This window comes from Radiomyces spectabilis (genome assembly GCF_025331425.1).
Source record: "Radiomyces spectabilis strain NRRL 2753 chromosome Unknown BYT42scaffold_10, whole genome shotgun sequence".
Lineage (NCBI taxonomy): Eukaryota > Fungi > Mucoromycota > Mucoromycetes > Mucorales > Radiomycetaceae > Radiomyces > Radiomyces spectabilis.
In genome coordinates, this window is record NW_026251935.1 from 914,988 (window position 1) to 942,814 (window position 27,827).

Sequence of the window (27,827 nt, forward strand, 5' to 3'; positions counted from 1 at the left end):
AAGGCAAAACAAGTCTCGGCTCATGGATTTATCCGCCATTGAAACGTGCTTGTCCTATTTTTCCCTGGGTAATCCCATTGTCTTTAATGCAGCGTGCCTCTTGACCTCTATTCAAGTAGCCCCATCGGCGAAGAGTACGGCCCATTGGGGCATTTTTTTCTTTTCTCCAACTACCATTGCTTGCCAGTTCTTCAAACTGCACCAGTGCCACATGGCATCGTGTACCACTCGCCTCAATTGCCCAACAGTTCAAGCTTGGAGAGACTTTGACCCACCTTTGAATTTTTTATTGCATTGAAGTCACCTTTCCGACAAATTTTTTTTTCCATTGAGACAAACGAGCCAAAAGATCAGGCACAAGGCTGCCGGGATCTCCAAGAATACCTCGATGCATGCTCATTGGGCATAGATCATCTTCGTTTACAGCGCATTCCTTGATGCACACTCACCATTTCATAATTATACCAAAATTATCAAACTTTACTAAAGCGTTTAACAGGAATCTGCAATGACCATGTTAAAGTCTATTATTATGTTTCCATGGTAGTATCTTTTTTATTTATTGTATGGAGAAAAGTCGGAAAGCAGCCAATCAAGGAAATCGAAAGTGTATGTCTTTTTTTTCTTTTATGGAAGGGGGGAGAAAAAAGGGGAAGTTGAATTTTTGTTTTCTTGTTTAGTTGGATGATCAGTCTTTGTCGAACCCGTGGGACCTTGGTTTTTCTTTTGTTTTGTGTTTCTGTTCTGCGTTTTTACCAACCAAAGACAACTTCTTTCACCTTGTTCATCCATCCGCGTTCAGAGGATTTTTCCACAGCACCCGAGGGCATGACGGACGAGGTGGCTCCAATGGCACTGGCTCCAGCTTTGCCACTACCAAGACCGAAGCTCGGGGTGGTATCTAGCTTCTTGTACAAGTCAATGGCATTCTTCAAAGGGACAACACCGTGTTGCTGCGATTTCTGTTCTTCGGTATCGGTAGCCAAGGTCGCTCCCAACATACAACCCTGAGCAATAATCTTTCCATTGTTTTCCACCGCCTTTTGAGCCGCTAGAGCCGTGGCGTAACGGATGGTGATCCAGTTACCAGGCGATTGTCGTGTCTCGATGATCTGACCATATTGACCAAAATATTCCAGAATCGATTGTTTCATGTTGGCTGGGAAACCAAAGATATTCACCGTCGTCGATGTCGACGCTGCCGGTTTCGATTCTTCCCGTTTTCCATTGTCTCCCAGGCTGTTTATCCACCAAAAAAAAAAAAAGAATAACGCGGTCACGTTCAGTTATCCAGCAATACTCAACCTTCATGTATCACCATGATCACTCACCTCTTTGCCTCTGAGGAGGCTGTGACTTCCTTGGGTTGTCTAAGGTCTGTAAAAAGAGAAAATAATTCAAATCAGGGGTTGGTTGTGGACATGAATGAACGTATCAATGTTGATGCTTTACCAGTGAGCACAGTGCTGATGTCTTTTGTTGGCAGTGAAATATCGGTATCCGATAAAGACTGTGTAGGTATCGTGTCGATGGATTTATCATTTGCTTTCGTTTTGCCTTTTGTATCGCGCCAGCCAAAGCCAGTATTGCCCGAGCCCTTTCCAAATAACCCAGGGGCATCGGTGGATGTCTTGAGCATCACTCTTCGTCTGTCATAAACGATCCGCATGATCAGCCTCATCGTTTGACTCGCCATCTCCTTTTATCTTTCAAGAAAAAACAAAAAACTCACTCTGCATCTGTATTCGACTTGTTGTGTCTCTTTTGTCCCGTTTGTTCCGAGGACTAGTTATTAAGAGAAAAAAGTTTAGAAACAACCATACCTTGGGACGACCAAACTAGGAACTTACCTCTGCATCGTTGGTGAGGAAGCCAGGTAAATAGACGGGTTTGCCACCATACATGGATGTAATCGAGGAGGAGCGGGTGAACTCTGAACGTCTTTCTGGCAAGGCCAAGTCTCGTGTGGCACTCCTCGCGTTGACAAAAAAGCTGGGCGGAGTGGAAGTGCGGGTCACTTTATCGGCTTGAATGATGAAGTGAGGGGCCGATGCGTCCGACTTTGAAAAGAACGAGTCCAAAGGTTGCAAACTTGGTCTCGAGTCGCCATTGGCCGCGGTGGTGGTAGTGTTGGTTGTATTGAATGGCTGTTGTGGTTGCTGCTGTTGTTGCTGGGCAGACGACGACGATGTTGGTTGTGCAAATGAGAATAAAGGTTTCGCTGCAGCTCCTGAAGTAGCGGTTGAGTTGTTGGTATTGAGATTGAACGATGTTCCAAATGAAGTAGAAGGTGTTGTCAAAGGACCCGTAGAAGTGGAAGTGGAGCCTGCAGGTAAAGCAAAAAGCGAGCTAGAATTCTGCTGCTGCTGTGGTTGCTGCTGCTGCTGCTGCTGTTGTTGTGGTTGTTGTTGCTGCTGTGACGACCCAAACGGTTGGGCATTGAAACCAAACGATCCAAAGGATTGAGAGGTCGATGGTTGACTGAACATGCGAAAAAAAAGGGGGGTTTGGAGAGCAGAAGGAAATAAAAAAAAAGGCCACGAAAAAATAATAAAAAAAAAAATTACTCCAATTCTCCAAAGTAACGGAAAAGAAAAAAAAACATGTCCATCGGAATTTCCCTCTTCAAAAAAAGCAAACAATTTTTTTTTTTCTACGTCCTAAGTTACGTCAGCGCGTCTGCTTTCATGTCTATACAAGAAAAAAAAAGCCCTTTACTTATCTGTTATGACTAAAAATGTACCTTGTATTGAAGATATACACTATATTGTTTTTGTTATAGGAACCACGCATGTGTGAGCCATCTATTTTATTGGGTTTCATGATATGAGGCTGGGAGGACACAAAAAGGTGGTGCTTTTTTGGGACCCCTCTTATCTTTTTGTCCAATCAAACCTGGTGAAAAAAATTTCCTTTAGTTAGGGGATGACGTCGACCTCCTTCGAAATTCGAATTCGAAATTCCGTCCGTCCACACACTTCCGTGTGTCAATATTCCACGCACGCTGCGCTGCTTACCTCTTTTTTTTTCCCTCTTTCAACTAGCGTCATGAGTGGAGAAAATTACATTGGTTCAAAGATTTCGGTAATGACATCTTACTAGAGTCTATGAAATAGGATACTGACGCTTATACTGTCTCCTTTTTTTACGACTTGTTTACGCACCAAAAGCTGATCAGTTTAAGCGATATTCGTTACGTGGGAAGACTTCACAGTATCAATGCACAGGACTCTACCGTAGGCCTCGAACAAGGTAGATACTCCATCTCTATGATTTATATACAAACTGTATCATTCCTACGTTGCGAAGGAGAAACAGTTTATTGATGGGTTTTCTGGTCATTAGTACGCTCGTACGGCACCGAAGGTCGTCGTGGAAAACCGGAGGAAGAGATTCCCCCATCGGATAATGTGTTTGACTTTGTGGTATTCCGTGGATCGGATATCAAGGATCTCCAAGTGTTTGAAGCACCTCCTAAACCGGCTCCCCCACCACCACCACAAACCATGCCCCAAGACCCGGCCATCATGGTAAGGCTCCCTAGCTAATTGGTATTTCCCGCTTGCCAATGGCGTTTGTCTCTGACAAACCACGGTTTCTTTTTTTTTTTTTAAAAAAAAAAATTTAGAGCATGAATGGCTATCCTGCCATGAATCCTTATATGGCGCCTCCTCCGTCGTACTTGCAACAACAGCGTCCTCCTCCCTCCGCGGCGTACTGGCCGCAGCCTATGCCCAACATGTACCCACCTAACATGATGCCGCCGCCTCCCATGGACAACCCGCTCGTCACTACGCCTCAAACTAAACCTGAAGCGCCCAAGATGCCCGAAGAGGAACCGTTAACAGGGGTAAAAACCGAACCGGAAGAACCGAAAACTCAATCCCTCATTAGCGAAACCCAGATTGAAGAACTGGCGAAAACCGTGAGTGAGATGCAACTGCCTGCCGAGCAGGAAGTCGAAGTGGCAGCGACGCAAACGTCACCTTTGGATGCTACCACCTCAGCCGGCGCAACCGGTCGTCGCCGCGGCGGCAGTGAAAGTATGCGTGGTGGTCGTGGTGGTGGTCGTTATCATGATCAGCGCACGGGAGGGACACGCATGGGAGGTCACAAAAGCGACTTTAATGTACCGAAATCCGACTTTGATTTCGAATCGGCCAATGCCAAGTTCAACAAGGATGAGATTGTCAAGGAAGTGGTTTCAAAGAAGGGCGATGAGGAAACGACGACGCATGCAGAGGCGGAAGAGGAGATTTATATCCCTCCAGCAGACGAACAGTTCTACGACAAGGTATGTAAACCCATACCATTCCCCTCTTTGTTTTGTGGGAACAAAAATGATGAACCCATGATGATTTAGACATCGAGCTTCTTTGACAACATCTCGTGCGAATCCAAGGAACGTAGCGAGAAGGGAATCAGGTAAAATCCATAGGCCAAAAGAAAGGGAACCGTAAAGAAATTTATTCATATTGATTCATTGAAAACTTTAGCGAACCTCGACGAAGACATTTCCATGAAGAACGCAAATTGAACATGGAGACATTTGGTCAGGCATCTGTGGATCAATCCAGACATCGCCACAACTACCGTGGTCGTGGTGGCTATCGTGGCCGTGGAGGTTACTATCGCGGCGGTAACCGTAACAACTACAACCAGAACAACAACTTCCGTCAGAACAGAGTAAGTCATCGAATTTGCGAACGAACTAATTTTTTTACGGGGAGATTAACAGGATTGAAATGAACAACTTATAGGCGCCACAATCGGTTCAAGAGCAATAATCAACAACCAGAAAGTATTCATCTACACCATTTTTTTACGTCAAATGGGAATGGCGGTTTTGCAGTCATGAAATTGAAAATGGAACAACAGCTCTCTTGATTGTATAATCATCGTGCAAGCCGTTTCTTTATGTTTTTTGCCTTGATTTCTTTTTGTTACTTGTCTGTTCTGTCTTTTCTTCTTATCGGGCTTAGGTGATGTTTTTACAGGGAATCTTTTTTTCTTTTTCCTTTTTTTCTATTCTTTTCAAACCCACCATATTCTTTAACACCATTCCAATTCTCATTAACAAAAATTGAACTTGTTTAATTCTTTATCTGCTGATTGACTTGCGATGTTTTGAACTTCCCTTTCTTTTTGGAATGAATCGCAATACGATCCTTATCAGTGGTATCATCTGATGAAAGAATTGTCGGTGGCCATAATAGTTATTTGGACTGGTGACACTCGTGCCACCAGCTACCAAGCGGCTGAAGCGACTTTCCAAAATAGCGTCTCCGGGAAAAAAAAAAAAAAAAAAAAGAATTGTTCAAGCCCAAAAGATGGCGACACCAGCCCGCTGGGGTTTTTTGGGGGGAGAGGACCTCAACGTTATTCAGGAATCTACTTTCCATTTCATGAAAAGCGCTCACTGGGATACCGTTCCTGTTTTCATCCTACTGCAGCAGTATGATATGATAAACCGATGACCATGGAGTATTGGGCTTCGATTGGAACGTGGTAAAAGATCGTCCTTTGGAAAATCCGAATGGGCAGGTCCATATTTGGAAAGCATCGAGATGCAACGGCTGCAGCTACAGGAATTCATGCGATTGGTGTGGTTGCAGATGGTCTTTTTTTTCTCGTAGTGTAACCGTTAATTCTCTCCTTAATTCATGCAAAAGCCGTCTTCATGTCGCAAAGCCTGTCTTTATGTCGCTTCGGCCATTGCTCGTTTCTGGATAGCCAATCGCCCCAACTTTGGCCAAGCTTGAGCATCGGTGCATCATAGACATAAACAAGGATACAAATAAGTCGAATGCATACGGAGCGACGTAATACGGTGTCAGAAGGAGGTTACTTATCGACCGAGTTACTTGTAACGACAACATGCATGAGCATGGGAAAAATACATAACAACCGTGCATACAAATGAGGGCCGTGCTTTTGTTGAATGATAACAATGTTGGCTTCCATTTTCGTCACTTGCAAAGATAAAAAGACCAAACAGTGTGACACCATCGACCACTTTAATACCTGTTGTACTCTACAATCATCAGCAGTAAAAGCGTTCTGAAGTGTTCCCCCGCATCCTTTTCATCCTCACTGAGCGTACTGAGCAGTCATCATTGTAGAAAATGGGCTACGCAACATGCACAGATAATGCGTTGTTGTAGAGGAATGATTTCCCTAATTTTCCAGTCACCAAAAAAGTCGGATAACATCTTGTTTCTACGAAATGTTTCTCGCACACACGCTCCGTAATAGAGATCGGTGATAGAACAAAAAGTTGCAAATATTTGCCAAATTCAAGTCGATGTCCGGATTACCTCGGTGTGGAACGTGGTTATTGTCTTTTGCTAAAATTATCCCATCTAAATGGCGTCCTGCTTTTGACATTTTAGGATCAAAACGTATAAATACGCGTTTATGATGGCTCCAGGACCTGCATTACTTTCTTTATTACCCCAGTTAACAATTTATCATGACTCTTCTGACACTTGAGAGCTGGCTTAACATTCCCCAGCGATCCCTTGAACTGGCCGCCAATGCGACCGCCGACAACAGTATCGTCAGCGGTGCCCTTTTTATAGGCAAGGATACCACCGACCCAGATGCCGCCGGTCCGGAAATATTTGAGCGCCCGGAGAACCATCCTGTTGCCGTGAGCTCGATCATTCAGTATTCCAGCAATGCATCAAATTTCCACCCGTCTAAACCGCCAAACGAGACCGCCGACAGTCTTGAAGATTTTCTTAATAGGATCTCTACCTTCCCTGGCTTTATGTTAACCAGCAGCCACAGAGATGGAATTACCCATCATGGCAATATCCAAACACTCTTGGAAGAGGTTAACAAGGTTTATCTACAAGGCCATCACAAAGAGCAAAAGGAAGCCACAAACAAGATCTTAAGCGGACTGTTGTCGCATCAACACTCTGACGAGCTCAGCTACACGATTTCCCATTTGGCCATCGAAAACCTCGGTACCGAGGCCGATCTGAAGCTCCATATGCTCACTATTAATCAAAGGGTTGGCCATGATAAGAATGGGATGATTACGTTGACGCAAGATAATGCCGATTTGAACATCACCGAATTGACGTTGAACCGCGGATTTTTGGAATCCAACGCCGATAGGCTTGCCAGAGCCATCTCGCGTGCCGAGATTAAAGATGTAGTTCAAGGATTGACTACCCCTCATTGTATTCTTCTATATTAAAGCGCAATATGTTGGCTTGTTCTTTAGTAGTCAATAAAACATGCACCTCAATTATGCTACTATCTTGAATAAAAAAAAAGATTCTTATGCGAATTTTAAGTGTTGGTCAATTTGCTTGTCCTAAAATCAAATTTAGCCAGCCAGAAACCGGTTCATCCTTGTATCCTGTAGACAACAAGTAGCGGCAAATTTAAACCGCACTTTTTAAGAATGCGATATTGCTATGCTGCTATCCACGGTGACATGCACTTGTGAGCTTGAGACTTTTTTGCTCGAATAAAGATCATGTCTTTGGAAGAGAAACAAACATAATAGCACTTTTTGGAAAGCCATGGTAGACTTGTCTCGCTCATAGAAAAGAAATTTCCTTGTACCGGCATTCAACGTTTTAATAATGTAATTGCTAGAACCGTTGGGAAGTCGAATCGATGGTTTTCTAGGTCGATCACCAATACAATGCTTACTTTACTCTCATGGCACAGATTCGGGATCGAAACGCCTCATTTTTTACTCGGACAGCATACGTAGGACTTGCCGGCAGTTTCACAAGGAGTGAGAGAGCAGTCGGTTGACGGCGCTGGATCCAATTCCGTATGAAGTCGTAAGATCAGTCTCTTTACCCAGAGAGTAGCTGGTTTGGAAGGAGGGCCACCCGCTGAAGCTAGAATTGCCGTCTGTCCAATGATTGACCAGCATTCTGTCTGGAAGAATGGGGAAATTGGGCATAAAGTCATGCGCTTTCTTACCACCGACAATGATTTCAAGGGAAGAGCCTGATGCTGAAGCTGTGGCGACTTTCCGTCCTGTCAGACAACATTGGATTGTTTTTATCGACGGCGCCATTATCGAAAATGTGGCGTTATCTTATGCTCGGCGCATTGTTCCACTTATTTCCGTTTGCATCAGTCATTCTCAAATCTCATCCCCATGGCAATATCTCGACAGGCTGCGACAGCTGTGCCAGCAACCACCGACGATGGAGTGTGCTGCGCACTTATCCTTGTAAAAAATCAGACCAGCACAAATTTCATTGCTCAACGTGCACAGATAATGCATTGTTGTAGACGAATGATTCCCCTGATTTCATCTTTTTTCTATGAGGCTTTTACCGCACATGCTCCCTAGCAAAGATTGGCGAAAAAATAAAGTGGCAAACGTTTGCCAAATTCAAGTCGATGTCCGGCTCACCTCGGTGTGGGACGTGGTTTATGGTTTTTGCTAACATTATCCCATCTGGATAGCGGCCTGCTTTTGACTTTTAGGATAAAAACGTATAAATATGCGTCCATGAATTGTTCAGGACTTGCATTGCTTTCTTTATCTACCAATCAAAATCATGACTCTTTCGACGCTTAAAAACTGGCTTGACACTACCCAGGGACCCAGTGAAGTGGCCACCAGTGAGGCCGCCGAATATGCCGTCAGCGGCGCCCTTTTCATAGGCGAGGATCCCTCCGATCCGGATGCCAATGGGTCGGAGATTTTTGAGTATCCGGAGAACCATCCCGTTGCTGTGAGCTCGATCATCCAGCATGCCAGCAACAGAGCAAAATTCGATCCCTCATCGCAGTCGTTAAAGGAGGCCGCCACGGGTCTTGAGGAATTTATTACGACGATCACCACCTTCCCTGCCTTTACGGTTGCTAGCGATTACAAAGATTTGATTCGCCACAATGGCGATATCCAAGCATTCTTAGAAGAGGTCAACAGGTATTACTTACGCAGTCATGAAAAAGAGCGAAAGGAAGCGACAAACAAGATCATGAGTGGACTCTTGTCGCATGAACACTCTGGCGCGCACAGTTACACTATTTCCCATCTGACCATCGAAAATCTCGGCACCGAAGACGATCTGTTCCTCCGTGTGCTCTCTATCAATCAAAACGTTGACCACGATGATAATGGTATGATCATGTTGACGCAGGATAACGCCGAATTGACCATCACCAAATTCAAAGTGGACCGCAAGTTTCTGGAGTCCAACGCAGATAATCTTGCCACTTTTATCTCGCGTGCCGATATTGAAGATGTTGTGAAGAAATTGACCACCCCTCATTGCATTCTGCTCTCTTAAAACGCAAAATAATGGCTTGTTTTCTTGTAGTCAGAAAACATGCACCTCGATTAAGCTGTATGTTGAATAAAAAAAAAACAGTTCCTTCAGTGATTTAAGTGTAACCATTACAGTTTGCCAATTTGCTCGTCCCAAACTTGATTTTAACCAGCACAAGTATCCTCTAGACAGCAAGTAGTAGCAAATTTAGAACGCGATTTGTAAGATTACTATACTGTTATACTGTTATACTGTTATCCATGGTGACACACATTTATGAGCTTGAGATTTTTTTTAGCTCAAGGAAGAGCATGATTCTGGAAGAGAAACAATCCCTACAAAAGAAAAAAAAACCAGAAGCAAGCAAAGGGACACTTTCGAAGGCCCTTTTGTTTCCGATATACTCATTTCGCTTGTAAAAGAGAATTCTGTACTAACATTCAACACTCGGATATCTGCTTGCTATGCGCTTTGAACCGTTGGTAAGCCGGATCGAACGGTGATTAGTTAATCGCTCGACCAAGTTAGGAGACAAAAAGGGCCCTTAGAAATATCAGCTTTTGTAGATTCAAATCAATGTTGATATTGGCTTCTTTTTGGTGGTATTAAAGAAGGGTTTCTTTTCATTGCTGCAATCCAAAAGATTTATTCAAATACGCTGAGCTGGCACCCACCCATTGTCCCAAAATGGATAAAATGGTGCATTGCCGGTTCTTTGTTGCCATGCATATAACCGATCCACTCTGCAAAAGCTTAATATTCAGTGTACACAACTCTCCTACTTAAACTCAGCCGTCGATTAACATGCTGTTTGCTGATAATGTTAGAAAGTAGGTCTTCCTTTTGACCTCAAACATTATCCAGGCATTCCCTTTGCATCTCATAGGAAGCGCTAACTGAGACCTATACCTGTTATCATCCTACTGCAGCAGTTCATATCTGTATTATCAGATGAATAGATTGATCATGGATCATTGGGCTTCGACTGGAGCGTGTAGAAAACATCGTCCTTTGAAAAGTCCCAGTGGGCTAGTCCATATTTGGCGAAAGCATCGAGATGCAAGGACTTTGGTAACGGCTGCAGTGGAGGGCTTCATGCGATTGGTGTGGTTGGAGATGGTTCTTTTTTTCTCATTATGTCTCAAAGCCTGTCTTCATGTGGGAAATTGCTTCAACCATTGCTGGTTTTTGGATAGCCAATTTCCGCAATTCGGCCAACCTTAAACATTAAACATGAACATAAACACAAACATAAACAGACACCTAAATGAGCCGAATGCATGCGCGTAATACGACGTCGAATGAAATTACTTGTCGACCGAGCATTCGTCAAGGCAACATGCATGAAAAACGGGAAAACACATAACAACCGTGCTTACGTATGAATGAGGGCCCTGCTTTGTGAATGATAAAAAATGTTTGCTTCCATTTTCGTCACTTGCAAAGATAAAAAGAACAAACCATTGTGTCACCATTGGCTAATTTAACATCTGTTACACTCTACAGAATTATCAGTAAGCGTTCTGAAGCGTCACCCCTCCCTCATCATTGACCGTGCTGTACAGCAGCATAAATCCCATTACGCAACATGCATTGTTCTAAAATATTGACTCACTCATTTCCTATGTCACCAAAAGCGGATAACCCCTTTTTTTTTACGAAACTTTACTGCATACGCTCCGTAACAAAGATGGCGAAAAAACAAAGTTGCAGAACTTTGCCAAATGCAGGTCGATGTCCGGCTCACCTCGATGTGAAGGATTATCCCGTCTGAATGGCGCCTGCTTTGGACTATTCCGATAAAAGCGTGTAAATACGCTCCTGGGCCTGCATTGCTTTCTTTATTTACCATTTAACATTTCTAATGACTCTTTTAACGCTTGAAAACCGGACTGACACTACCCAGCACTCATTGAAGTGGCCGCCAGTGCGACCTCCCACAAGTCATCAGCGGTGCCCTTTTCATAGGTGGGGATACCACCGATCCGGATGCCAACGGTGCGAATATATTTGAAGATCCAAATAACCGTCCCGTCGCCGTGAGCTCGATCATTCAGCATTCCAGCGACGTAGCAAAATTTCACCCTTCATCCCAATTGCCAAACGAGGCCGCCCCCAATCTTGAAGAGTTTATAGAGAAGGTCTCCATCCTCCGTGGTTTTGCGGTTACCAACTATCACAGTGATAGAATTCGTCATAATGGCGATATCCAAACACTCTTGAAAGATGTCAACAAAGTCTATCTACGCGGCCATGACAAAGAGCAAAAAAAAACCACAAGCAAGATCTTAGGTGGGCTCTTGTCGCATGAGCGCTCTGGCGAGCGCAGTTACATTGTTTCCCATCTAGCCATCGATAACCTGGGCACCAATGCTCATCTGAAGCTTCATCTGCTGGCTATCAAACAAAACGTTGACAACGACAATAAGCGCTTAGTCAAGTTGACGCAGGATCCCGCCCTGGTGACCGTCACTGAATCCACGGTGAACCGCGGATTTCTGGGATTCAACGCAGAGCAGCTTGGCAAAAAGATCTCGCGTGCCGAGATTAAAGATGTTTTGGAAGATTTGACTACCCCACATTGCATTCTGCTCTCTTAAAGCGCAAAATGGCGGCTTGTTCTCTGGCATTGAAAAAAACATATACAGCGAATATTCTGCATGTCGAATAAAAATAAAGTAGTTCCTTTATTAATCTAAGTATTGTGTCGATGTGTTCTTCCTAAAGTTGACTCAGTCAGTCAAACCGGTCATCCTTGTATCATGCAAACATCAAATAATCGGCAAATTTAGCGTGCTTTTTAAAGATGCGGTATTGCTATGCTGTTAATCATGGTGAGAAACAGCTTGAGATTTTTTGCTCAAAGAAGGAGAATGCCTTGGAAGAGACACAAGCATAATGACACTTTCCAAAGCCCTTTTGCTTCCGACACATTCCTGTCACTTGCAAAAAGGCAATTCTTGTATCACTATTCAGCGTTCTGGTATTGACTGTGTGTGATATTAAACCGTTGCTAAGCCGAATCGACGATTCTCTCATCGATCACTAATAGAATACTTGTATCATGGCATCGATTCGGAAAATCAAAACGCCTATTTTTTTACACGGACAGCATACGTACCACCTAACAGTAGTATCACAAGAAGTGGAACGTCACGGCGTTGGATACAATTCCGTATGAAGTCGTAAGGTCAGCCTTGTTATCCAGAGAGTAGCTGGTTTTAAAGGAGATCCACCCCTGAAGCTAGGATTGCTGTCTCTCCAATCTTTTGACCATCATTCTGTCTGGAGGAGTGGGAACGTTGATCGTAAAGTTATGCGCTTTCTTACCACCGAAGAAGATTTCAGGGGAATAACATGATGCTGAAGATGCTTGACGTGACTCTTTGTCCTGTCAGACAACAATTTGAATTTCTTGAATCGACAGCATCATTATCGAAGATGTGGCATTGCCCTTTCTCAGCGCATTGCTCCAATTACTTTCGTTTGGATTAATTATCCTCGATTCCATCCCCATGACTATATCTCGAAAGGCTGCGACAGCTGTTCCAGCGGTCTATTAACATGCTGTTTTGTTGATAACATCAGAGATAGGTTTTTTTTTTACCTCATCATTATCCAGGAATCCCTTTTACATCTCATGAGAAGCGCTCACTGGGGCTTATTCTGATTCTCATTCTACTGCTTAATATAGTACATATAATCACCTCTCGATTTAAGAAACACCCCGGGAACCATGATTCGTAAAATCGAATTATTCTTAAATCAAGTATTTCTAAATCTAGTGGCGACTGTATAGATATTATCTAGTAATAGACTGATCATAGATTATTGGGCTTCCACTGGATGGTGGTAAAATGATCACCCTTTCGAAAATCCGTGTGGGCTACTCCATATTTGGAAAGCATCGAGACGCAACGGCTGCACCGGCAGGAATTCATGCGGTTGGGATGGTTGCAGGTGGTTCTCTTTTTTTTTCTCGTAGTGTAACCGTTGATTTTCTCCTTAATCCATGCAAAAGCCGTCTTCATGCCGCAAAGCATATCGTTATTTAGAAATCGCTTCGGCCATTGCTCGTTTTTGGATAGCCCATCGCCCCAATTTCGGTCAAGCTTTAACATTAATGCATCATAAACATAAATAAGCATGCAAATGAGTTGAATGCACACCAAAAGACATAATACGGTGTCAAATGAGGTTTCTTATCGACTGAATATTCGTTCACGGCAACATGCATGAAGATGGGAGAAACACATAACAACCATGCGTACAAATAAGGACCGTGCTTTCCTGAAGGACAAAAAATGTTTGGTTCTGTTCTCGTCATTTGCAAGGATAAAGAGAACAAACATTGTCGCAGCACCGACTACTGTTGTGCTCTGCCATAATGTAAAGCGTTCTGAAACCGCTACCCCTTCCTTTCCCCATCTTTTTCATCATCATTGAGTGTGCTGTGCAGTCTTCTTTGTAGAAAACAGTTTCTAGCACAAACCCCCATTACGCAATCTGCACAGGTGATGTGTTGTAGATGAATGATTCCTCCTAATTTCCTACGTCACCAAAAAGTCGGATAACGTCTTTTTTCTACAAAACTGTACCGCACACAGTCCGTAACTAAGATGAGCGACAAAAAGTTGCAAATTTTTTCCAAATTCAAGTCAATGCTCGGCTCACCTCGGTGGAACGTGATTCATGCTTGTTGCTAAAAATTATCCCATCTAATGGCATCCTGCTTTTGACTTTTAGGATAAAAGCTTATAAATACGCGACCATGATTGCTCCAGAACCTGCCTTGCTTTCTTTATTACACTAAGTAACAATCTATCATGACTCTTTTGACCCTTGAAAGCTGGTTGGAGATTGCCCAGCGACCAAATGAACTGGCCGCCAATGAGACCGGCGACAAGGTCGTCAGCGGTGCCCTTTTTATAGGCGAGGATACCACCGATCCGGATGCGCACGGTGCAAAATTATTTGAACGTCCAAAGAACCATCCAGTCGCCGTGAGTTCGATCATCCAGTATTCTAGCAACGCAACAGAATTCCACCCTTCGTCCCAATCGCTAAAGGAGGCTGCCAACAGCTACGATGACTTTATCAAGAAGGTCTCCAGCTTCCCTGGCTTTAGGTTTACCAGCAGTCATCACGATGAAATTCGCCATAATGGCAATATCCAAACACTCTTGAAAGAGGTCAACAAAGTCTATCTACGCGGCCATGACAAAGAGCAAAAGGATGCCACAAACAAGATCTTAAGTGGACTCTTGTCACATGAACACTCTGGCGAGCGCAGTTACACGATTTCCCATTTGACCATCGAAAACCTCGGCACCAATGCCGATTTGAAAATCTATATCCTGGCTATCAATCAAGACGTTGACCATGATGATAATGGTATGATTACGTTGACGGAGGATCGGGCCGGTTTGACCGTCAGCGAATTCACGGTGAACCGCGGATTCCTGGTTTCTAACGCAGATAAGCTTGGCGAAAAGATCTCGCGAGCCGAGATTAAGGATGTTGTGAAAGACTTGACCACTCCTCATTGCGTTGTGCTCTCTTAAAGCACAAAATGACGGCCTGTTCTCTAGTAGTCAAATAGTATTTGCACTTCGATTATGCTATATTTTGAATAAAGAAAAAGTTCCTTTATAACCATACAGTGCTCAATGGGCTCGTGCTGAAGTTGGGTTTAGCCAGCCAATCCGGTCATCCTTGTATCATGTAAAATAACAAAGGTCGGCATTTTTAACGCAATTTTTAGAGGTCGTATTGCTATACGGTTATCCAGGTGATAAACATCTTTGAACTTGAGACTTTCTTGCTCAAACAAGCAGCATGTCTTTGGAAGAAAAGCAGGCATAGTGATACTTTTCAAATCCATATTGCTCTCGATCAACTTTTCCCGCTTTCAAAAAGGGAGTCCTTGTACCGTCGCTCAATGTTCTCAAATCTCGTGTGCGATTTGAACCGTTGCCAAGCCGAATCGATAATTTTCTCGATCGATTACTGATAGAAGGCTTGTCTCACGGCACGTATTCGTGATCAAAAACCCCAACCTTTTTAGGCGGTATATAATTAACCAGTCATCATCCTTACTGATGGCGTAACAACTGTACAAATCCATCAATATTCTATCATGACCTGTTTCTAGTTCAGATCATTATTGCAAAAAATGAGTAGTATACGCTGTGCGCATGAAAAGATGATCTCGGTCAAACCCCCTTAAGTCTTGCATTGATCCTCTATGTCCTATTATTGCCACATTTTACCATTACGACCATTTCCTATTTTTGAATCAGCTTATCAACGCACTATCACCCAGTGGAGATGCCGTTTCTGCAGACAAACTACAGTCACCGCTCGGTTTTTCGGATACCTGATAATGTAGGCTATTAAGTATTCTTCGCAGTTAATCACCCTGGAGCAGAAGTCAGCAAATCATTTCAAAGAGGCGGGGCGTTGAATGACATGTGCTTAAAAAGAAAAAGGCCCCTTTATCCGCTGGAGAAAATTTTATTAGTCAAAACCAGCTAATCCGCCGCCAACTGCATGACAGAGGATTAAATTTTCCGTTTAGTCAGTTGCAAGTTTTAAGCTCATTTCTTTTCAAGTAAACCACGCCGCAGCCGCTTTTGCCAGCGTGTTGGTTCTGTTAAATTCCGGTGCTCATCATGCGAGTCCCGTCATTCACGCTTTGTACAGCAGCATGACGTGTCGCATTTGGCCTCCAGGCTGAGAAGCACCGCCACCATGTTGGAAAGCTTAGCGGGCTGTCCCTTCCTCAACAAAAACTCCACCCCTCTCTACCTTTTTTTTCACGGTTTAGCAAAGCACACCTATGAAAAATAAACACCTATAAAAAGTACTTTCTGATGCCGCCAACATACTTCCTCATTGCTCATCGCGTTTGCGGGTCTACGATTCGGTTGTTTTTGACGCCAAGAGCAGCCTCTCTCAGTTGGAACGAACAAACAATAACCCACTTGACTTAACTGAGCCAAGTGGATGGGTTGGCGTGGTTGATAGTGCGCTGCGCCAGGCAGAGCATATGAATAAGACGGCTTTTGGGCGAGAATTAATTGGACGTCTTTATTGAATAGAGGAATCATGTACAAATAAAATAATGATGTCTATTCTATTGTATCTTTTCTAAGCAAAGTCTTCATTTATTTTTCTTTTTATATGAAGTGGTGTAGTTCGTCCACAGGGACATTAAGCCCACTTTTTTTTTATTGTTCAACCGATAAAAAGGTTGACAAAAAGAGAATAATAAAGGCAAAAGCCTTTTCTTTTTTTTTCATTTACCTTTGTTGCGATTAAAAAGCAAACCCACCGACATACCTTCCACAATGACCGCGCTGATGACTAGTCAGGCGCCCAAAGGGAAGAGCCGACGGGAACGAAAACAATCTTCTTCAGAGGATGGCCAATCCTATCATTAGAGGATGGTTTTCGGATTTTTCGCCATACCCCGAATGCTTTACCAAAAACCGGAGCGTTCATCATTACCAGTAACCACCAGCCTAGCAGCCCCTGATTCCGAACTGGCGCACAAAAGAAAAAAAAATGAGGAAGGAACGCCCTCTTTTTATATCTTTTTCAAAGATCGTTCGAGGACCTTCGATTGTGACCCTCTTTTTGACTGCAAATGCACCTCATTGGCTCGATTCTCGCAACAAAACTGGCGAAATTCCTAGCCTCACACTTCTTTCGCGTAAGCCATGCAAAGAGGGGACTGCACCATGTCATTCATGCTGATATCAGCAACCAATGTACACTATAGTCACTTTACGACGTGCAATATGGTCTATGGTTGATTGCTGATACGACATGCTTCAGGCTTTACACATTCTCTTCTCTTGTTTTATGTTAGGAAGTTACCCTACCTTTGCCCTTCCTCTTAGTATCAGCTTTATTTTTGAAACCGTGTATTCAATATTGCTGCGACAATAAATGATTATGTACCACTCCAAAAACCACGTGTCAGTCTCAGGGCGCCATGTTGCAATGGGGGCAGAACACAAAGAGTGCAATTACAATGACCATGGCCGATGCGAACGCAAGTAAGTATGTCGCAAAACATAAAAGAAATTCTTGTCTAGTTTAAAGATGCTCTTATACAGTAGATAAGTAAACGATCCGAAACACACATCAGCGCATTAAGAGCACCTGGTAACTTGGTTTCTCCGTTTGCAATGTGTAAAATTTTCGCGTAAGCTGCTTGAACTGCAGGACTGGTGTTATCTCCTCTTAAAAATTGAGTTATCCTTCTCCGCTTCCCTGCACCATAACAGGTTGGGCCGTTGGTGATCAATTAAAAGGCTGCCAATTGCACACTGGATTTAAAATGTATCGTAGCAAACAAAAATTATCGTTCACTTTTGGAAACTGTGAAAAGAAGGTCAGAGCAACGTCGATTCAGAAAAGAAAAAGACAATGAGGCAGCATCCCAGCAAGCGAATATCCCCCCTTCTCCCAATTGTCTTTGTCTTTGGCAGTTAGTTAATATTTTTAACGTTGAGCTTATGTACATGTCCATATCAGATAAAAACTGCTATGATATATATGACGCAGTTATATTCATTCGAAGCATTAAATCCCCCAACGGTAATATAGATCATCTATCTCTTCTTTGCCATATTATCATATCAGGTAGAAAGGGCTTTCAAGCACCCATAATTATATATGCCGAAACCTGCTTCCCCCATTGGCAATTATCTTGCTCCTTTCCGACAGTGTAAGCAAAAAATACATTGCTTGAAGGACACCAATAATCGGACACATGTGACACCAAAAAATGTGTCATCGTAAAAAGTTCGAGAACCGAGAAGATGCACGCATACGAAATGGTAACAAGAGAAAAAGCAGTACGAGGCAAGACAGGAACCAGTCAAATGAAAGGGTATGGGATGTTCGACTGAGATTTATTTTAAGCAAAGTACCCGGTTTGCCAAATTGAAACGGGGCAGACACCATCCGCGGTTCCCACAGGATTGATCCACTTTATTGAATGACAACCCGAGCTAGAAAGCTTTTCAAGACAGAATAACGTCATTCTCCCTGTAGCACAATATTATCTATGTTCATGCTTATGCGATTCATATCTGGTCACGAGCATTGAAAGACATACCTATTTTCTAAACCAGATGTAAAGAAGCTTACGCTGCAAATCGATATCGATCCGGATTCTCTCGCATCAAATGTGTTTCATCTCCCAAATCGCGATTTGGAACAGCCATGGCAGCTCTTATAAATCCAATCAGAACAAAGACAAGAAACTAACAAGACAAGACACCAATCTATGGTCAAAAAAGTATATAAATGAAGCTGCTTGTAAAAATTGTTTGAATTTCCATTTTTTCTAATTCTCTTTCATTTACATTTACTTTTCTGAATTTACAGCTTTGAAATTACATTTATTTGATTTTCGTCAATGGCTAGTAACAATGATTGTATTACCGGAGCAGCAGCTCATGACATTTTTTGGCTCAAGCTTTGTCTCGGTGTGGATAACCTTCCAGTAAGATCCTATATTCCATTCATCATGGTTTTTTTTTTTTCTTTTTTTTCTTTTGGCATAAAACTTTAACCTGAGCATAATAATAATATCATATTCCCAAATTGGTCGACACTCTTTTACCTGGTGTTATGAAGAACCCAGTCACGGGAATGACCTCTCGACTGGGCTAGCTGTTGATGATTGCAGCAATAGGAATCTCTTCCGCGAAGAATTCATATTCATGAAAAATAGCAAAAAATAAAGAAGAGCTCCTTTCGCCTCCAGAATCCAGTACTGAAACTTGTCCGACTCATACGCAACAGATAGTTTATCGTATTGAAAAATCCAGTTATATTACACAGTCAGGAAATCCGTTGAACCCCTGTTATTCATTTTTTTTTTTCATCCGATCGGACAACCTTTTATTTCCGCAGCTAACACATCCCCAACAATCCCGGTCAAAACACTGGCAAAGAGGACTGTGGTATTCTCCTTCTGTTGTTTCTTGTTGGGTTACCCTTGCGCAGATGGAACTGTCTCATGGAAATGGGCTGGTACTCCAGCTGACTGTCAACCACGCTATGAAGGAATAAGGCTTTTTGCTAGAGACCGATTCATTATCGAGTGGTTCCAGAGAGAGGCCGAGGCGTACGGCTGTTGGCCAACTATAGTTTGAAGAGAAACGCTTGGAGGAACGTTTGGGTTTTGTACTTTTCTGTACACTATATCAACAAGCCATCCCTCCTTGGTGGACTCCGAGCTCTGCAAGAGAACAATGTGCCTCTTGATGAAAACTTCTGCTTTTACTCAATTTCCTGGAAAACGATGGTTTGTCAGAGACAGGGTGTTGCCTCCTAAGCGGGTGGACTTTCACACATACTGGGTGCTTCTTATGATGTTGATGATGTGGACAGAACCGCATGTGTTATTGGATAGTAGTACTGGTGTAATTTGATAAAATCTGTTACCAACTAATATTGGACTCATGTTAGTGGCTTTTTCGATTTAAATCTGTTTGATCTCAATGACATTTTGTATCCATAGCTTTGAAATACCAAAAACAAAAGGAGTTGGGGGAACTGTTCGCTTGCTGCCTCATTCGATTCAGTATGATAGAAGAAATTGTGATTTCCTTTGATAAACTTTGAAAAGCCTAAAATTCAAACATCTCGCGTTGCGGACCCAAGTGATTTCAGGATATCAAATCTGATAATTTATTATTATATCCACAAAGAGTGTCTAATGTTTTTGCATCGGTATACGCAAACACATACAGTAGAGAGAAAGACAATATTTATAGTGCTACCCTAAATCTGCTTCAATCCTATTCGATTCGAACAACATGCCCCCACATGAGTTGTCATCAAAAATAATAACTGAAATATAAGGAAAAGAAAAAACGAGAAAACGGAAATGTGTTTGTACATGAAGAGAGAGAGAGAGAAAAGAGAAAATAAGGAATCTAGGCTTGGACGGCCACCGGATTCATGATACGTTGTTTGATACCGCCAGCCACCGGCAAGTAAGTATTGCCAACCAAGAATTGATCGACTTCACGAGCGCATTGACGACCTTCGTTAATACCCCAAACGATCAATGATTGTCCACGACGACAATCACCAGCAGCAAACACACCGGAAGCCGAGGTGGCATATTTACCCTTGGGCGTTTCAATGTTGGTACGACCATCTTGCTTGAGTGACAATTGCTTCACCACTGCCTCTTCGGGACCCAAGAAACCCATGGACAGCAGCACAAGATCGGCTTCAAAGAATTGTTCGGAACCCTCGACTTCCTTCATCGCCCAGCGACCAGCCTCATCCTTCGTCCATTCCACACGCACGGTTTGGATTCCCTTGACGTTACCATCGGCATCCGACACGAATTCCTTGGAAAGGACACAATATTCGCGAGGATCTTTACCAAAGTGAGCTTGAACTTCCGAATGACCGTAATCGACCTTGAACACACGAGGGAATTGGGGCCACGGGTTATCCTTGGCACGTTGGTTTGGTGGTTGAGGAAGTAATTCAAAGTTCACCACGGACTTGCAGCCATGACGTACCGATGTACCGATACAGTCATTACCAGTGTCACCACCACCAATCACAATTACATGCTTGTCCTTGGCCGACAGATAGTGACCATCCTTGAGTTGAGAATCCAACAGGCTCTTGGTATTGGCTTGCAGGAATTCCATAGCAAAGTGGATACCATTCGATTCGCGACCGGGAATCTTGAGATCGCGGGGCCATGTAGCACCAGTAGCGACAATCACTGCATCGTTCTGATCCCGCAAAGCATTGGCGTCAATATCCACACCAATGTGGGCATTGGGAACAAAGGTAATGCCTTCAGCGGCCATTAAGTCGAGACGACGTTGCACCACCTTCTTGTCGAGCTTCATGTTGGGAATACCATACATTAAGAGTCCACCCATACGATCATTGCGATCATACACAGTAACAAGATGACCGGCCTTGTTCAATTGATCGGCAGCTGCCAAACCCGCCGGGCCAGAACCAATAACAGCCACCTTTTTTCCGGTACGATGGACAGGCGGTTTGGGAACAATCCAGCCTTCATCAAAACCACGATCAATAATTGCACACTCGATGCTCTTGATAGCTACAGGAGGCTAACGAACACACGAAAACAAAAAGAGGGTGAATCGATCGATTCCACAAAACGGTCAAAATCTTCAAATCAATATTCCGGGCTTACCTCGGAGATTCCGACGACGCAAGCCCCTTCACAAGGAGCCGGACTATCGAAACACAAAATAGAGAAGTATTAGTAAATATGTTCGAAAGAATCATGTAAAAAGGATCAGAATTGATCGAGATTTGGATGAAAAATGTCAAACGACATTGACCTCTGGATACAATTCAATCCCAGATCCAATCTGCCAATGGAATCACACTTCGACAGATTCTAAAAAAAAATTTCGGTGCTTACCACACACGACCAGTAAATTCAGGGAAATTGTTGGTCATTAAAAGACGATCAAGAGCCTCTTTCCAGTTATCCTTGAAAATGAGTTCATTCCACTTGGGGATAATGTTACCAATGGGACAGCCGGTATCGGATTGACAGAAGGGTACACCACAGTCCATACAACGGGCAGCTTGTTCATGCAGTTGGGATCGTGTCAAACGATGATTGATTTCATCCCAATCGCGGGTACGTTTTTTGGCGTTACGGTAACCGTCGGTGCGTCTCTTGTACTTGATGAAACCACGCAACTTGTCAAGCTTAGCACGGCGGGCCAAGATGGTTTCTTCATCCATGATACTGTCTTCAAGATCTTCCACCTGAGGTTCAACCGACTTGTGGGATGATTCATTTTGGCACTCGGGCTTCTCGGTCAAAGGTGCGGCGGCAATGTTGGAAGCATGGCGTTGTCTCATTAACAATTCGCGGTACTCGGTAGGCATCACCATGACAAACTTGGGAAGGTATTCGTTAAAGTTCTTGAGCACGCGATCGGCGATTTCCGAGCCAGTGTAATGGCGATGGTCTTCAATCAATTCACGTAATTCTGCAATACGTTCATCATCGTTGACGGTCTCTAATTCCACCATTTCCGTGTTCACGACTTGTTTGAAATCGCCATTCACATCGAGCACATAGGCGATACCACCCGACATACCGGCGGCAAAGTTGCGTCCCGTGGAACCAAGAATAACAGCACGACCGCCCGTCATGTATTCACAGCCGTGATCGCCCACACCTTCGCAAACAGCATAGGCACCCGAGTTACGAACACAGAAACGTTCGGCGGCAATACCACGGAAATAAGCGTGGCCGCTCGTCGCACCATAGAGACACACATTACCCACAATGACGTTGTTCTCGGACTTGAAGATAGAGTTCTTGGGTGGATAAATCGCAATCTTACCACCGGAAAGACCTTTGCCGACGTAGTCATTCGAGTCGCCTTCCAATTCGAAAAAGATACCGGGCGCCAAGAACGCACCAAACGATTGACCGGCGGAGCCCGTCATCTTGACATGAATGGTATCGGCTGGCAAGCCTTGTTCACCATGACGTTTGGAAACATGATACGAAAGAGTGGTACCCAAAGCACGATCGGTGTTCACGACCTGAGCATCGATCGTGACCTTTTCCTTATTGGTCAAAGCGGGTTCGGCTTCATCGATGAGGTAATTATCAAGACGGACATGCAAGTTGTGCTTCTGCTTGCTGACGCAGTGACCGGCCACACCAGGACGCAACGAACTGGCGGGAGTCAAGATGGGCGAGAGATCCAAGTTGGCCGTCTTGTAAGTACGCAAAGCATCGTTGACCTTGAGATATTCAGCATGACCGACCATGTCGTTGATAGTTCGGAAGCCCAGTTTGGCCATGTAACCACGAAGTTCCTCGGCCAAGTAGTAGAAAAAGTTGACCACGTGTTCCGGCGACCCTTCAAATTTCTTGCGCAATTCAGGATCTTGCGTAGCAATACCCACAGGACAAGTGTTCTAAAATAAAATGAAAAAGGAGGTTAGGAACCAAAGAAAAACATAATAATGGTACTTGCTTGAAGTCTCGACTTACAAGATGGCATTTACGCATCATGGTACAACCGAGAGCGATCAAGGGGGTGGTAGCGAAACCCCATTCTTCGGCACCGAGCAAACAGGCAATGGCAATATCACGACCCGTCTTGATTTGACCGTCGGTCTGGACAATCACACGACCACGCAAATCGTTGAGAACCAAAGTTTGATGGGTTTCAGCAAGACCCAACTCCCAGGGCAAACCAGCGTATTTGATACCAGTCCATCGCGACGCGCCTGTGCCACCATCGTGACCGGAGATTAAAATGTGATCCGCCTTGGCTTTCGCCACACCGGAAGCTACGATACCGACTCCGACTTCGGACACCAACTTCACCGACACTCTTGAACGTGGATTGGCGCACTTGAGATCGTAAATGAGCTGCTTCAAATCCTCTATAGAGTATATGTCATGATGCGGAGGCGGACTGCGACGCGTAAAGGAGACCCGTAAAGAAGACGTATAAAGAAGATGTATAAAGGCATTAGCTGCCGTAGGCCGCGAGCAAACAAAAAAAAGAGGAAAAAAAAAACCTACCTGATCAAACCAATGCCGGGGGTCGTCTTTCTTGTACTGGCAATCTCTTCCGACACTTTACCACCCGCCAGTTCACCACCTTCACCCGGTTTGGCGCCTTGAGCCATTTTGATCTGCAGTTCATCGGAATCCGACAGGTAGTAGCTGGTCACACCAAATCGACCGGAAGCCACTTGCTTGATGGCCGAACGCAAATTGTCACCATTTTCACGGATAATCGATCGTTCCGGTTTCTCACCGCCTTCACCGGTATTGGATTTACCACCAAGCGAGTTCATGGCAATGGCCAGCGAACTGTGAGCTTCCATGGAAATGGAACCATAAGACATGGCGCCGGTGACAAAACGCTTGACAATCTTGTCCCAAGATTCGACCTGTTCCACGGGGATCGGTTTGGCATTTTCGTAATCGAATTCGAGCATACCACGGAGTGTACATTTTTTAATTGCTTCATAGGCATTGCGAGCGTAAGCATCGTAGGAGGATTGGTTCTTTTGACGCACGGCATCTTGGAGGTTAGCAATACCATTGGGTTCAGCAATATGAGGTTCACCACCATCGCGCCAGTGATATTCACCAGATTCAGGAAGAGCAACAGGTTGAACAATGTTGCGCGAAGGATAGCCGTTTTCATGCATGTGCAAAGCGTCCAAGGCAAAAATATCAAAGGTCACACCCTTGATACGAGAGGCGGTACCAGCAAAGCATCGAGAAATGACGGTATCATCCACACCGAGAGCTTCAAAGATCTGGGCTCCCTTGTAAGACGCCAACGTTGAGATACCCATCTTGGACATGACCTTGAGAATACCATTGTCGACCGCCTTTTTGTAGTTATAGATCAGCTTTTCGGGAGTCAAACCTTCGTGGACGGCATGTTCGCGGTGAAGCTTGACCATAGCTTCCATAGTCAGATAGGGACAGATGGCATCGGCACCATAGCCGAGCAAGACACAGAAATGATGGACTTCTCTAGCTTCCGCCGTTTCGACCATCAAGGCGATACGGGAACGTTGCTTATTACGAACCAAATGATGATGGACGCCACCGGTAGCGATCAACGAAGAGATAGCCACACGATCGGCACACACGGCACGATCGGAAAGGATGACGATCTTGTACTTTTGTTCAATGGCTTGGCTGACCTCGTTGCAGATTCGCTCCAATGCATTCATGTAACCTTGGATACCATCGGCCTTCGGGAACGTGATGTCGACGGTTGCCACCTTCCAGTCGGGGTAGAATTCGGACATGTTCTTGACAACGGCTAATTCTTCCATGGACAGGATGGGCGAAGGAAGTGTGAGCTTGTGACACTGGTTTTGATCAATTTCCAAGATATTGCCTTCGGGACCGACGTAGCATTCGAGTGACATGACGATCTCTTCACGGATAGGATCAATGGGCGGGTTGGTCACTTGAGCAAATAGTTCACGGAAATATTCGTAGATGAGACGCGGCTGTTCGGCCAAACAAGCCAAAGCGGTATCGTTACCCATGGAACCCAGCGCTTCTTTGCCTGTGGAAGCCATCGGCACCAAGACCAAGTTCAGCTGCTCCAGGGTGTAGCCAAATGCCTTGAGACGTGGATCGGTGTGAATGGAAGTCTCGTCCAGCTGAGCTTCAAAAGGATGAGTATCACGTGCTTTTTTCACCATGTCTTGCAGGAGAATCTTTTGGTTTTTAAGCCACTCGGAAAAGTTGCGCTTGGCAGCGGTTTGAAGTTTCAGCTGCTTATCGTCGACGAGTTTGCCTTGAACCGTGTCAACCAAGAGCATGCGACCGGGCTTCAAGCGACCTTTTTCAACAATAATTTCAGGGTTGATAGCAACGGTACCCACTTCGGAAGCACAAATCATGATATCCTCCGAGGTAAGGTAGTAACGACATGGACGAAGACCGTTGCGATCGAGAGAGGCGCCACAGTACCGACCGTCGGAAAAGGTAAACAGGGCAGGACCATCCCAGGGTTCCATCAAGGACGCCGACCATTGATAAAAGGCCTTCATTTCAGGACTCATGGCATCATTGTTCTGCCAGGCTTCAGGGATCATCATCATGACCGCTTCAGGCAAGGTCAAGACGCCGTTGATGACCAACAATTCAAGTACGTTATCAAACGCAGCCGAATCCGAACCGCCTTCCTCGATGATAGGGTACAATAATTCGAGTTCATCACCAAACTTGTCGGATTGCATCACACCTTCGCGAGATCGCATCCAGTTCTTGTTGCCACGCAGTGTATTGATTTCACCTAATTTGATTGGACGAAAAAATTCTGGGTTAGCGATGTCCTTTGTACCACCCCAACAACGGAAGCTATTCCGGTATTAAACCAAAAGGAGAATTTCAAAGAACTCCCTTTGTCCCACATACCATTATGAGCACACCAGCGCATGGGTTGAGCGCGATCCCAAGAAGGAAAAGTATTGGTGGAGAAACGGGAGTGGACAAGCGCAAAGTGAGTAGTGTACTGAACATTGTTGAGATCGTGGAAATACTGATAGACCTGCTTGGGGGTGAGCTGGCCTTTGTAGACGATGTTCTTGTTGGAGAGCGAGCAAACATAGAACCATTTTTTCATGGTAAGGGTATGAGTGGCATGTTTGCGGAGCACGTACAGCTGACGTTCAAAGTAGGCTTCATCATGGGCTTTGGACTGATCAGCGAGAACGACAAACGGTTGTTCAATAGCAGGCTCCTTGGATTTCGCAGCGGGACCAATGATGGAAGAATCGCGGGGCACCGAACGCCAACCGAGCACCTTGAGATCGAGAGCAGCAGCAAGGTCTTCAAAGACCTTTTTGCTTTCTTTGAGGGAATCATCATCGCCTTTCATAAAAAGATTGCCCACAGCGTACTGGCCTTCGGCAGGCAAAGTGATACCGAGTTCTCGGGAGGTTTCATTGACAAAGAATTGATGCGGGATACCAGTCATGACGCCAGCGCCATCACCATCGCGAATATCAGCACCACTGGCACCACGATGCGTCATGTTGCAGAGAATATTACTAGCGTCGCTGAGAATCTTGTGAGAGCGAACACCCTTGACATGGACCATGAAACCGACACCACACGCATCCTTTTCAAATTCAGGGTTGTACAGGCCTTGAGCAGCAGGAATGGCACCTGCCCATGAGTTGTTTTCAGCGACCATTCTTTTTATAAAATTATGTACAGAAACTTGTTTTTTCGCGATATTTTGGTTTGGAATGAGAAAAACCGATGGGTTCGTTCTGTTTCTTTTTCTTCTAATAATGTGACAAGACTAAAGTGAGAGAGAGGGGGGTTTGATTTTTTGCTCTTTCCAAAAGTGGGGGAGGATTTGGAAACAACAAACGACAGACAACGAAAAAAAAAGAAAAGAAAAACAAGAAGAAGAAAAGAAAAAATCCAGAAGAACCGTTGAGACAAGATGGTCTTTATAAAGAGAAACAAGACGATCGTAGTTTTTTTTATTTTTTTTTTATTTTTTATTTTCCAGCGTGCTTATCTAAGTGCATTGGAAAAGAACCAATAGCGAAACATCATTCAAAGTGATACTATGACATTTGAAAGATTAAATATTCTAAAAGGTCACATGTCTTTCAAATTGACTGACAATCTATCGGATCCCAACTCAAGATAAGAAAAATAAAACCCACATTCATCAGTCAAAATGAAATGACGACGGGATCATTCTTACCCTGCCATTTTGATAATCACGTACGGTAACAAAAACCCTGAGTTTATTGTCTATCAATCTCGTCCTCATTATTATCTTTTATCGTTTCTTTTTGATGCATGACTTTTTTTTTCTTCTTCAATCCCCTTGGTCGGATCAGATCGCCTATCATAGTTTAAATCGTGGGTAGGATCATAGTTTTAAGTGGTTTTTTTTCTTCTATTTGGATCTTTCGGTTGTATTTTCGATCTAATATACAACCATGCAGGGTGAAGTTATAGTTCGGAGCAGTTGT

The 27,827-nt window shown here is 44.1% G+C and overlaps 8 protein-coding genes across 8 annotated transcripts; 5 read left to right on the forward strand and 3 right to left on the reverse strand.

The window, feature by feature from the left end:
• Nucleotides 1-428: 428 nt before the first annotated feature.
• Nucleotides 429-2,672, reverse strand: BYT42DRAFT_55545 (uncharacterized protein). The gene is made up of 5 exons (XM_051566669.1): nt 1,851-2,672; nt 1,733-1,785; nt 1,453-1,649; nt 1,332-1,377; nt 429-1,239 (listed from the first exon to the last, which is right to left on the reverse strand). Exons 1-5 carry the CDS (start codon nt 2,487-2,489, stop codon nt 753-755), a joined length of 1,422 nt encoding a protein of 473 aa, XP_051421142.1. The 5' UTR covers nt 2,490-2,672; the 3' UTR covers nt 429-752.
• A 314-nt stretch (nt 2,673-2,986) lies between these two features.
• Nucleotides 2,987-5,104, forward strand: BYT42DRAFT_578928 (Scd6-like Sm domain-containing protein). Its single transcript, XM_051569332.1, has 7 exons — nt 2,987-3,084; nt 3,171-3,252; nt 3,346-3,530; nt 3,629-4,294; nt 4,364-4,425; nt 4,497-4,686; nt 4,761-5,104. Exons 1-7 carry the CDS (start codon nt 3,049-3,051, stop codon nt 4,785-4,787), a joined length of 1,248 nt encoding a protein of 415 aa, XP_051421143.1. The 5' UTR covers nt 2,987-3,048; the 3' UTR covers nt 4,788-5,104.
• Nucleotides 5,105-6,452: 1,348 nt separating this feature from the next.
• On the forward strand, nt 6,453-7,447 carry BYT42DRAFT_578932 (uncharacterized protein). Its single transcript, XM_051569333.1, has one exon. The coding sequence runs from the start codon at nt 6,473-6,475 to the stop codon at nt 7,208-7,210; it is 738 nt and encodes a 245-aa protein (XP_051421144.1). The 5' UTR covers nt 6,453-6,472; the 3' UTR covers nt 7,211-7,447.
• A 26-nt stretch (nt 7,448-7,473) lies between these two features.
• BYT42DRAFT_578933 (uncharacterized protein) lies at nt 7,474-7,965 on the reverse strand. Its single transcript, XM_051569334.1, has one exon. The coding sequence runs from the start codon at nt 7,942-7,944 to the stop codon at nt 7,711-7,713; it is 234 nt and encodes a 77-aa protein (XP_051421145.1). The 5' UTR covers nt 7,945-7,965; the 3' UTR covers nt 7,474-7,710.
• A 490-nt stretch (nt 7,966-8,455) lies between these two features.
• BYT42DRAFT_578935 (uncharacterized protein) lies at nt 8,456-9,369 on the forward strand. The gene has a single exon (XM_051569335.1). The coding sequence runs from the start codon at nt 8,547-8,549 to the stop codon at nt 9,282-9,284; it is 738 nt and encodes a 245-aa protein (XP_051421146.1). The 5' UTR covers nt 8,456-8,546; the 3' UTR covers nt 9,285-9,369.
• Nucleotides 9,370-10,067: 698 nt separating this feature from the next.
• On the forward strand, nt 10,068-12,075 carry BYT42DRAFT_606844 (uncharacterized protein; the record flags this gene model as incomplete). Its single annotated transcript, XM_051571159.1, has 3 exons — nt 10,068-10,093; nt 10,770-10,777; nt 11,232-12,075. The coding sequence occupies 3 exons, from the start codon at nt 10,068-10,070 to the stop codon at nt 11,861-11,863; spliced, it is 666 nt and encodes a 221-aa protein (XP_051421147.1). The 3' UTR covers nt 11,864-12,075.
• A 2,014-nt stretch (nt 12,076-14,089) lies between these two features.
• Nucleotides 14,090-14,827, forward strand: BYT42DRAFT_616210 (uncharacterized protein; the record flags this gene model as incomplete). Its single annotated transcript, XM_051572041.1, has 1 exon — nt 14,090-14,827. The coding sequence occupies one exon, from the start codon at nt 14,090-14,092 to the stop codon at nt 14,825-14,827; it is 738 nt and encodes a 245-aa protein (XP_051421148.1).
• A 5,128-nt stretch (nt 14,828-19,955) lies between these two features.
• On the reverse strand, nt 19,956-27,348 carry BYT42DRAFT_578944 (uncharacterized protein). Its single transcript, XM_051569336.1, has 6 exons — nt 26,245-27,348; nt 23,869-26,122; nt 23,329-23,758; nt 21,724-23,252; nt 21,490-21,532; nt 19,956-21,403 (listed from the first exon to the last, which is right to left on the reverse strand). The coding sequence occupies exons 1-6, from the start codon at nt 27,023-27,025 to the stop codon at nt 20,228-20,230; spliced, it is 6,213 nt and encodes a 2,070-aa protein (XP_051421149.1). The 5' UTR covers nt 27,026-27,348; the 3' UTR covers nt 19,956-20,227.
• Nucleotides 27,349-27,827: the final 479 nt, after the last annotated feature.